This window comes from Hydra vulgaris, chromosome 03, assembly GCF_038396675.1.
Source record: "Hydra vulgaris chromosome 03, alternate assembly HydraT2T_AEP".
NCBI lineage: Eukaryota > Metazoa > Cnidaria > Hydrozoa > Anthoathecata > Hydridae > Hydra > Hydra vulgaris.
In genome coordinates, this window is record NC_088922.1 from 18,431,989 (window position 1) to 18,444,439 (window position 12,451).

The following is a 12,451-nucleotide window of genomic DNA, read 5'->3' on the forward strand; positions in this document are numbered from 1 at the left end:
TCAAATTAATTATAGAGTGAGGCAGATCGTTAATATATATTAAAAACAGTACAGGTCCTAGAACAGAACCCTGTGGTATACCAAACTTAATAACTTTACGTGTGGATTGAAACCCATTAATCAAGACAAACTGAGTACGGTTGTTAATATAGGATGAAAACCAATCATTAGCGATACTCCGTATACCATAGTGATACAATTTTTCAGTTAATATCTTATGGTCAACTGTATCAAATGCTTTTTGGAGATCAATAAAGACGCCACAGGCAAAAGAACCACTATTAATTGCACCACAAATCATTTCAGTAATGCTAATAAGTGCATGGCAAGTAGAGTGTTTTAAATAAAATCCAAACTTGATAAATTTTTCAAGAATTTTGCTGATATTTGATAATAATGATATTGGTCTATAGTTATTGCAGTCAAGTTTCGAGTCCTTTTTATGGATTGGTTTAAGAGATGCAGTTTTTAAAATATTAGGGAATATACCAGTAGTGAATGAGAGATTAAATAGTTCAGAAAGTACTGAGGAAATATCATTAGCAAGAAGTTTTAGAATAAAGGCTGAAATGCTGTTTGGACTAGAAGCCTTGCCATCATTTAGAAAAAGAATAACTGATATTATTTCATTTTTTTCAGTAGGTTTAATGAAAAGAGACTCAGGGTTTGATATTTTTAAATACTTATGGAAGTCAGTATGAGATGAATGAATATTTTTTTGCAGTTCTTCAGGGATTGAAATAAAAAAGGAGTTGAAAATTTCCGAGATTTTAACTGGATCATTGATAATGGTGTTGTTTGAAGATCTACAAGATGTAAATGAGATATCATTCGAACGTATATTCAAAAAAGTTCTAATACCCTTCCATGTAGCTCTCAAGCTTTTGCTATTGGTAGTAAAGTAGTTAGAAAAGTGGTTCTTTTTGCTTCTTCGAATAAGTGTTACAAGTAAATTTCTATAGGTTTCGTAAGTTTTTTCAAGAATTAGTTTGTCATGAAGATTTTTTGTTTTAAGGAACTTCTTAAATATTTTGTTTCGTTTTTTTATCGAGGTAAAAATTGCTGAAGTAATCCATGGTTTAAGGCATCGTGTTAGGCCACAGTTACTTAGTTTTTTAACGTTGTCTGTTTGTCTAGAAGAGAGTTAAAGGTAATGAAGAAATTTTCATATGATTTATTTGTATTAATATTGGAAAATTGGATTACTTTATCCCAGTTGATTTCCAAGTAACCATTCCTGAATTCTTTACTATTTAATTTTTTGAAGTTTCGAAGAATAATATTGCTTGTTCGAGAATTATTAATTTTTTTTTTAAAAGATGAATAAATTAGAAACTGTGGCAAATGATCCGATATTCTAATAGTTAGATTGCCGGAAAAAATATCTTTAGAAGTTGAATTAGAAAATATATTATCAATTAAATTACTTGAGTGATTGGTAATTCTTGTTGGTAAAGATATAAAAGGAAGAAAGTTATTTGAAGCAATGGTGTTCAAATACTCCGAGATTGAATTATCTGAGCTTGCTTTTATAAGATCGATATAAAAATCACCCATTATAAAGATAGTTTTAAGTTTCAAAGTATTATCTATTAGCGTTTAAAAATTATTACCATATAGAATTTGCAACCCCCTCAAATTGAGGGAGGTTTAAACTTTATATGGTCATAATTTTTGAACGCTAAAATATTTTAAAATGAAATCTAAAGTTTATCAATGAATATAAGTCTAGTTAAGAATAGTACAAAAAATACTTCATCAACTTGTTGCTCTCACGTTTGAGGCAGGGGGGGGGGGCAAAAATTTTGGGGCTTTTTTGTTCCCAGCCTCCAATCATCGCAATTTTTTGCAAACCCTCATTATTTGACATAAGTATAAACATATAAATGTTTGGAATTTGCTCCATGTCTGGAAGTTACCTATCTCAAACACCAAAAAATTCTTTCTTTGCCTCTGATGGCAAGTAATTAAAAGTTCTTTTTCTAAATTCGAGTTTCGTTGTTTGTTTTTTTCTATTTCTTTTTTATCTGTAAGCAGGTATAATCCGCCGCATTCAATATAAACACTTTACTTAACTTTTAAATTAATTGAATAATTTATAACTTAAGTAATTTTTTTAAACAAACGATTAACTTTTTGACTTTTATATATAATTTGCAAATGCTTTTATCTCCTTGATAAGTTTTATTCTTTTTATACAAATAATTTCTTTCTTCTTTTCTTTTTTTTTTTTTTTACCTTTTATCAACCGTTAAATAGACACATCCGTCATTTGCGAACACCTTGCATCCAATTAATTTGTTTAAAATCAGGAATGTTTAAACTACTTCTACCGTTTTTTCAGTTTTGCAGCAATAATATGAAAAATTTTAAGAACATTTTACGTTAGCCATGTTTTATATACCAAATGGAAAAAATTCACCATTAATAATTGTTTGAGGTGATTGACCCCATAATTGTTTTAACATTCCTATTTTTGTTTTTTGATTAGTTAGACAGAAAAAATTAAAACTAGATGACATTTTTGGAATAAACTCTCGGATAAAACTGTTAAAAAAACAAAACTTTATTTTACTGTCGTTATTTAACAATTTTGACTTGAATTTTAGGTGTAGTTTATAATTATATTATGGAGATATTATTATAGTGTAATATTAATAAATGCTAAAGACGTAATACAAAATTAGATTCAATATATTATTATTATTATTATCATTATTAGGATATAATTATTTAAAATATTTAGAATATTACTGATGTTATTATAATCAAATACTATATCAATTAGTATACTATTATCAATTATTAATTTTTGAACATTTATTTTTCATGTTAATATATAAATTTTATTTGTTTAGAAAAAGAAGAACCAGCACGCATTAAAACATCAAAAAAAGAAAAGTTGACAAGTAATATTTATACATTTATGTTTAATAAAAAATATTGTAATTGTAGACTGGTAATCTTTACACATTCATAAACAAACATACATATGTGTATCCTATGCTACCTCATAGATATGCATGTTTATTGTTGTATCTTATTATATTTTAAAAATCTAATATTGTTTACAGATCAAAGGTTTGTTTGAAGATTAAATTCAATATTGGTGGTTTATTATTAGATTTATCATTACATTCAAAATTTTGATTTAAAATTCAATAAACTAGCTACCGTTTTACCTGTCTTGTCTAATATCTTAAATTGAAAATGTAAAGCAGAATATTTTCATTAAAATATAAAATGGTTCAATAAGTAGCAGATAGAGAAGCATTGTTGACATATAAAATTTCAAAAGCACATAATCATAGCGTGGCATAATCTTGTGGTTTTCTGAAATTAACAATTACTATTTAACTGTTTGCACATGTGCAATAAATTCAAAATGGTTAAAAAATTCAAAATGGTTTCAAAAACTAAATTTGTAACTTGTTTATAAACAAGTTTACTATCAAAACTGCAATCAATCAGTATTTAAGTTGGCAGTTATTAGAAAGTTAAAAAATATAGTTAAAGAATTTGAAAATGGTTAACAAAAAACTTAAAAACCAAAATACGTGCCAAAAAAACATAAGAAAAGACAGGAGAGAATTGAAATTTGAACTTGTAAAACACAAGGAATGAACAACCCATTTTTATATACACTAATATAGATTTTTTATGTGATATGAAAAAAATTCATTACTGGGATTTTGCTGTAATGTCATTATGCGTTTTGAATTTTCATCAAATTTTTGTATTATGTTTGTTATTAAATAAGTTCCAACATAAAGTTAAAAAAATAGACTTGAAAATTTGCATGAACTTAAAAAAGTATTTAAACCAAAATCAAGTCTATTGGAGGGCAAAAAAAAATATTTATTTTTAAAAATTTATTTGTTTTGTAACATGCATTCATTAGCATTCGAAAAAGATGAACTTGATGATGATAATAATATATGTATGTATGTATGTATGTATGTATGTATGTATTATATATATATATATATATATATATATATATATATATATATATATATATATATATATATATATATATATTCATTCTAAAAAAGCAGTTCTGAATAATTTTTCTTTTTTTGTTTTTAAATAAAAACCTATCTATAATTTTAAAGATTAAATGAAACTTTTTATTTCAAAGAAATAAAAAATAATTTTTCATTTTGGTTTTTATACTTCAATTTTTAAATGAAAAAACCTGTGGCAATTATTAGCTAGCTTAAATCTTCAAGATATATGGTAAATTTAGCAAAATATTTTTCGCTTGACCTATTATCTCATTCCCCAAAAAGTCAACCTGAAATGTAACTCATAGCAAAATTAAACTGTAACAAAATAAAACATTTGCAATATTTATAACAAACATTAAAACAAAACAATTTTTCTATAGAAAAGAAGAAGCCATTGGTAAAAAAAGAAGAAAAAGCAGATTCAAGTAATTTTCAAATTTAAAAACTTTTAATTGCAATGTATAAAGTTATAAACACTACTGTTGTGCATTATTAAAATATTAACTAAAGTATGTTTATAATATTTCTTTATAGAAAAAACAAATCAATCAAGAATCCAGAGTAAGAAAAATTTAATGAAAAAAAGAAATGAACCAAGTAATTTTTACATTGGATATATCTCTATAACCATTGTTCTAATATAAAATATTTAAGATTGAATTAATACTATTATAAAAATTATTATTATTTCATTGTATAAATGTATATATATATATACCCCACACCGCACCAACCGACCACATTGTGGGGTTTGTTGCGGTGCGGGGCTCCCTGCGGTAGCTGTAGTAGGGGGTGCACTGGCACTGCGCCTGGATCTGGAGGGGGGTGGATCCTGTTTTAGATGAGAAGAAAAACAGGAAGTATTTTTATTTCCTATTTTTTAATGAACCTAGTGAACTAATACTATTTCAAGTAAATAAGCTATCTGGAAAATCTGCATATCTTCTAGGCATTCCTGCTAATCCTAAGGAATGTATTATAATTTTTGATTATCAAAAATTAGTTTATATTAATTAAAACACAAAAAATAAAAAAATACATGTAATTAAGATATAAGAATAAATGGAATTTAAATAAATTTTACTTGATTTATTTGAAATTATACCTATGGTCTTATTAAAATAAAATAAAATGGCCCTAAACTTTCTAGAATTTGGTTATCTATAAATTTATAAGTAATTTTATATCCTAAGAGACTCATTTTTGTTGAAAAGATATGATTAATCAAAATATGATTATATCAAAATTTTAATTATTAAAAAAAATAGATAAATATTTTTATAATAATTGATAATAAACAATGTTTCAAGTTTTATTTAAATTACTAAATATTATTATAGCTGTAATACCCCCTAATACACTAAAAAAAAAAGGTGGTAGTTTACTAATATTGTAGATCATATTAGAAAAATTATCTTTTATAATTATAAATTGAAACATGTATCCATAAGAAATAGAAAATAATGAAGCAATAACTTTATAATCACTTTCGTGAATATTAGTAAAATTATTTTTATCTTGTTGTGGGTTATTAATGAAACTATAATAAACTAAAGAATAAAAGGCTTTAAAGAATAAATTAAAGAATAAAAGGTCTTAAAGAATAAAAGGCTGTAATAAATACAGGACTAATACTAATTCAAACGGAAAAAGATAAAAAATTTGAAAATAATGCTACTTCGACAATTAAATCTTCAGAATAAAATCCTGCTAAAAATGGTAATCCTAATAATGCTAAAGACCCTATAATTATAAAAATAAATATTAAAGGTACAAAGTTTTTTAAAGCACTATATTTTCTCATATCTTGTTCATCATTTATAGCATGAATTAAAGATCCTGCACTAAGGAATGATAATGCCTTAAAAAATCCATAGTTTATTAAATGAAATAAACTTAGGTCATAAAAAGAAAACCCACAAATCATAATCATATAACCTAGTTGACTACAAGTAGAATATGCTATTACTTTTTTAAAATCATTTTGAATCATTCCTATGGTTGCTGAGAAAAAAGAAGTTAAACTTATAATAATTATTAAAATTAATATAGTAGATGAAAGTTCAAATACGGGTGACATTCTAATAATTAAAAATACTCCAGCTGTGACCATTGTAGCTGCATGAATTAAAGCCGAAACTGAAGTAGGTCCTTCCATTGCGTCAGATAACCACATATGAAAGCCTAATTAAGCAGATTTTCCTATTACACCTATTAAAATGAAAAAAAATGGGATATAAAGAATAGGAAAATCATTAGTTATGGAAATTATAAATATGTCATTGAATTCAAAAGACCCAGTAAATATTCATAAATATATTATTCCAATTAATAACCTAATGTCCCCTAGTTTATTTATAACCATTGCTTTTATTGCCGATTTATTAGCTTGTATTCTGGTATACTAAAAATTAATAAATAAGTATGAACATAATCCTACCCCCTCTTATCCTATAAAAAGTTGAAATAAGTTTGAACTTGATATTAACACTATCATAAAAATAGTAAATAACGATAAATAAGATATAAATCTTGGCAAGTGAGGCTCATTTTCCATAAAGGAATAAGAAAATAAATGAACAAAAAATGAAACAGTGATTACATGTTAGTAGTAATTTAATTAAACTTTAAATTAAATGAATTTATCAACCATAAATTAATGAATTATTTAACAACCATAAACTAAATCAATTTAATAGATCATAGTATAAAAAATTATTGTTAAAATTAATTTCATAAAAAACGATTCAAGAAATTATAAGTGTTGATATAATAATTATAAAAGAGATTAATATAGCACCTTTATTACCAAAAAATCTACTTAAAAACCCACATAATATCCTAGTAAATAAAGGTAAAAAAATTATAATTAAAATCATGTTATAAATTTAATAAATAAGTTAAAATAGAAATAAACAATTTAGGATTCAATAAATAAAGTAATGTATAATATAAAGTAAAACCTAGATAAATAAAATTCAAACATAAATTATTTTTGTTTAAAGAAATAACGCTGTTTAAAGATATGTAAAAATTATTATTTTGGAATAAAAGTATTTTTACTATTCTTAGGTAAAAATTCCAATGTAAGTAATTAATCCAATGCAAGTAATTATTCCAATGCAAGTAATTATTCCAATGCAAGTAATTATTCCAATGCAAGTAATTATTCCAATGCAAGTAATTAATCCAATGCAAGTAATTATTCCAATGCATGTAATTAATAGACATAAACACCCTGCTATAATATAATTATAATTTATTATATAAGTAATAATAAATATTATTATACTAATTCATAAAAAATAATTTGCTTTAAGAAATTGTGTGATCATAATAAGTAAAATTATTGATGGAATTAAATAAAAAAAACTATATTTATTTAAATATAAGTTTAATATAATAAAAATAAATATATTAATATAATATTTTATTAAAATAAGATAAATCAACATAAAATATGGTTTTTTGTTGCTGATAACTTTACATTTGTAAAATAAAATTTTAAAAGATATTAAAAAAAATATGAAAAAACAATTGAAAAAGATAAGTTTGAAACAGCAATAGCATTACAAAGTTAAAAGATTTTGCATTTAGTAAAAAAAAGTTAATTTAAGTATATATAAAAATATTTGCTTGCTTATGAATTGTTATTTCTTAATAAATTCATTTGTTAAAAAAGATAGATCCCATTCAAAGGATTTTGAGAATATTTAAATTTCACTTTAGACAGGTTTATGTTGATGCTGTTTGATCAAGTTGACTTTAAATATTTTCCGATTATATAGACAAAAGCACTTATTCTATATTTAGTAATGTAACAACACAGAGTAAACTTCAAATCACCTAAACATAAAAATAAATAATCGGTTCCTATTATAAATGTTTTAGCAAAATAAAATACTTCATTAACACAAGTTCAACCAGCTAAATTAAATTTCTGACCAAAAGTTTGAAAAAAATATTAAATTTTGAAATGTTTAACAAAAATAGTTTTAAGTTTATTTTTCATAATAGTTATTTGTTTTAACATTATTTAAAAACAATTTTACTTTAAACAGATACTTAATATGGTAGTTTAAGTGCTAAAACTATGTTTTAAAAAAAACTTTAAAATCAGATATCTCAGCAACTACAAGATGTTCCATATCTCTTTTAGCTGTTTTTTGTTTTTTGTAATAAAGGTGTCTAAAACTCTAAATTTACTCTCCACCAGGTATTTTTTTGGTTCAAAATTAATCTTAATTTAACATTAATTTTAATGCTTTAAGACTATGTATGAAGATCATTCTTCCATAATTTTAAAGCGAATGTTACAAAATTAAAGAGAAGTATTTTCTAATACCTGTATTTTCAAAAAATATATAGTTTTCATATTTTGTTTTTTAATTTTTATTCTTTTTTTTTTTCTTTAATTTTGAAGTCTGAAAGTTAAGGTGGACTATTACAATCAAATGGATTTATAAGATGAATAGTTCTTTATGACTCTTAGAGCTTTATTGAAAAAGACAATAAAATGCTCAAGTTATTTAATTTTTAATATATAGTTTTAATGCATAGTTTTTAATGTAATTATATATGTTTTATATTTTCATTTTGAAAATGTAAAAAATAAAAAATTTTATCTAGGGCAAAAAAGGCCATTATTTTTATATACTTCTAAATTTTTCTATTGAAATAAATGACTATTGTAAAGATTAAAAAAAAATTTTTTCCTAATGGCAGACAACATATTTTAACATAAATATTTATAAATAACATATTTTTATATGAGGTATAGCACATTATTCTGAAAAAAAAAATTAATATAATACTGGTAAGAAGCAAAAAAAAATAATACCAAAAAAAAAAAAAAGAAAGAAAAGCGTCTTTAACCCAGTTCATATACAAATTTTTTCCTTTGTAGATTTATAATGGCAATAATTTACAGTAATTTGCTTCCAATTTGAGCCACTAATGCTACGCGACACTCTAGCAGCACCTTGTTTTGCTAATATTTTAGTTGCAACCACAACTAAAGTTAAAGCCTCCTCGACTGTAGTGGCCTTGGAGAGGTGAATAGAAATCTAACTGGTCTGGAATATGAGGAAAGGTTCAAGATTCACAACAATAAAAGTGATGTCCTTTGTTAATTAACAGCATTAACAAATAAATAAAAAATTGTTCTTTTCAGTGAGCATTATTTTAGAATTTTGCAGCAAGAAAGCATGCAACCAGTTTTTACTTGGTCGAGAATCTATAAAAGGTGTATCAATATTGTTTGCTTTGATAAAATCTTGTATTAGATCTTTTACCTCACCTTTAGTGAAACCACAGTCCCAATCAGTAATTAAAATAAGACATTTCAGACAGCTCTTTTTCTTGCTGTGAGGTTAAACTGTTTTTTGTCCTCGAAGAGCATCAATAGTTCACCTTACACTCATTTTGGGAGCAAAATAAACTATGATATATTATTTCAAATATTGAAAAAATATTTTCAAGTGAAACCTTACGTAAAATACGTAAAGATCATTATCCTCTTTAAAATACGTAAAGATCATTATCCTGCAAAAAATCATATGAAGCTATGACTAGATAGAGCAACTATAATATATTATTTTAAATATTGAAAAACCATCTTCAAATGAAACCTTACAAAATATGTAAAGTTCATTACCTTGCAAAAAATCAAATGAAGCTATGACTAGATTGAGAAAAATTGAACCCAACATAGTGTTTTCAACATAGTGTTTTCAACATGGTGTTTTCTGATTAAAACAAACTTTTTGCAATTCAGCAAAGTGAAAACAAACAAAATGATTGTATTTGGCTATCATGGAGACCAAGTGAAAATTTTAATATTTAAATGGCCACTAAACTTCATTCACCTCCTGAAGTAATGGTATGAACTGCAGTGACCTCTGTCGGGCATTCTACATTTATTTATTTTTTGAATCTGGGGACAAGGTTAATGTAGCTGTGGGGTCAAAGTTAATGCTTGCTGTTTTAAAGTTTGCCCTCAACATTAAAACAGGAAGTTGTTTTAAAGTTGTGGACACACCATTTTGGTAACAGAACTTGGAATTTTTAACAGGACTCGACACCAAACTCAAAGCTCAAGTGAATCAAAATTAGTTAAGTGCAAATGCTCCTTAATTTATTTTGTCCCAACATTGGCTGTCAAATTCACTAGATATAAATTCTATTTGGGGCATTTAATCACATTGTTTAAATTTTTTAAAAAAAACTTTTCTATTATTATAAAGCAAATATTCTTAAATAAACAATGTTTTTCTTTCTCTGTGGCTAAGAAATTAAAAAAAAAGGTAATAGAAACCAGTTCTTTTCAAATGCTGAAAGTATTTTTTTATTTTCCTTAATTTGTAATGATTTCCGAAAAAATGTTAGTTTTATCATTTATAATATAAATATTTTTAATTTCAAATATAAAAAATAGACCACTATCAGATAAGTTTTAGATTTGCCTTTATTAGTGTTGTTATCGACTTCGACCAAACATTACTTGTTGTTTGTGATTTTCATAAATACTTTCATACAAAGCTGTTTTAAGCTTGCTCGGGGCCCTGGGGCAAAATTAAGTTGTGAAGCACCAAAATCTAAAGGTCATCTATAAATTCTTATTGTAAATATGATTGAATAGACTTTTTGATATATAGCAAGTATTTAAGTCATTGGGGTTTAGGAATAAATCGTCATGTTGTCACAGAGGTCCTTCTCTCATTGTTTTGCTCCATTATTATTTTAATAATATGATGTTAAAAAACGAAACCGAATATAAATTATTTTATTATTTTTATTAGAGTTTATTTAAAAAAAATAATTATTACCATATTTCAACTAAATCAACTTTGAGTCAATTTCAAAAATGTATTAGTCAATTTAGTTGACGGTCAAATTGTTTAAAAGTTATTACAACACTAGTTTATATGCAATTTCTAATCAATTTTAACACATAAAAATGTTTAGTCATATCCACTCATTAAAATATTTTGCAACGACGTCTTTATAAATAATATATTTATAATAACTTTTTAAGCAATTATGATATCTATATAACAAGATTAACTTTATATAAATAGTAAACCAAACAGTTGAGTAGGTGAAGAAACCTGACTTATATATGTCTTTTATTTATTTTAAACATTAAACTGTAGAGTATTTGTAAAAAACATTTTTTTGAAATAAAAGGTATAAAATAAATATTATTTTTATACAAATAGTAAATCCAATAATTAAGGAAGTAAAAAAACCTGACTTAGATACTGTTATAATTATTTTTTTAAATTATACAATGAAATTTTTATAAATAATATATTTATAATAAATTTTAATTCTTTTTTCATATGTTTAAAAAAATTTAAAGTTTAAATTTATATTGACAGTTGAGGAAGTAAAGACACCTGACGCAGGTATGTCCTTTTATTTGTTCTAAACATGAAACAATGACGCTTTTATGAATAACGCAATTAACATAGACTTTAAAAATTTATGGTATATTTAATACAAATTTATTTCATATAAATAGGAAATCCAGTAACTGAAGAAGTAAATATACCTGACTCAGGTATGTCCTTTTATTTGTTCTAAACATTAAACGATGGCGCTTTTATGAATAACGCAATTAACATAGACTTTAAAAATTATTGGTATATTTAATACAAATTTATTTCATATAAATAGGAAATCCAGTAACTGAAGAAGCAAATATACCTGACTCAGGTATGTCCTTTTATTTGTTCTAAACATTAAACGATGGCGCTTTTATGAATAACGCAATTAACATAGACTTTAAAAATTTATGGTATATCTATTACAAATTTATTTCATATAAAAAGGAAATCCAGTAACTGAAGAAGTAAAGACGCCTGACTCAGGTATGTCCTTTTATTTGTTCTAAACATTAAACAATGACGTTTTTATGAATAACGTAATTAGCATAGATTTTAAAAATTTATGGTATATCTATTACAAATTTATTTTATATAAATAGGAAATCCAGTAACTGAAGAAGTAAAGACGCCTGACTCAGGTATGTCTTTTTATCTGTTCTAAACATTAAACAATGGCCCTTTTATGAATAACGCAATTACCATAGACTTTAAAAATTTATGGTATATTTAATACAAATTTATTTCATATAAAAAGGAAATCCAGTAACTGAAGAAGTAAAGACGCCTGACTCAGGTATGTCCTTTTATTTGTTCTAAACATTAAACAATGACGTTTTTATGAATAACGTAATTAGCATAGATTTTAAAAATTTATGGTATATCTATTACAAATTTATTTTATATAAATAGGAAATCCAGTAACTGAAGAAGTAAAGACGCCTGACTCAGGTATGTCTTTTTATTTGTTCTAAGCATTAAACAATGACGTTTTTATGAATAACGCAATTACCATAGATTTTAAAAATTTATGGTATATTTATTACAAATTTA

General features: G+C 24.5%; 1 protein-coding gene across 1 annotated transcript in view; it reads left to right on the forward strand.

Annotated features, from left to right (window-relative positions):
* LOC136078521 (neurofilament heavy polypeptide-like) overlaps positions 1-12,062 on the forward strand; it is a 70,398-nt gene extending 58,336 nt beyond the window's left edge. Inside the window, exons 4-11 of the mRNA XM_065794297.1 lie at positions 2,859-2,909; positions 4,391-4,435; positions 4,545-4,607; positions 11,393-11,419; positions 11,536-11,574; positions 11,691-11,729; positions 11,846-11,884; positions 12,001-12,062. Coding sequence (XP_065650369.1) covers positions 2,859-2,909; positions 4,391-4,435; positions 4,545-4,607; positions 11,393-11,419; positions 11,536-11,574; positions 11,691-11,729; positions 11,846-11,884; positions 12,001-12,062 — 365 coding nt within the window. The remainder of the gene's footprint in view (positions 1-2,858; positions 2,910-4,390; positions 4,436-4,544; positions 4,608-11,392; positions 11,420-11,535; positions 11,575-11,690; positions 11,730-11,845; positions 11,885-12,000) is intronic.
* Positions 12,063-12,451: the final 389 nt, after the last annotated feature.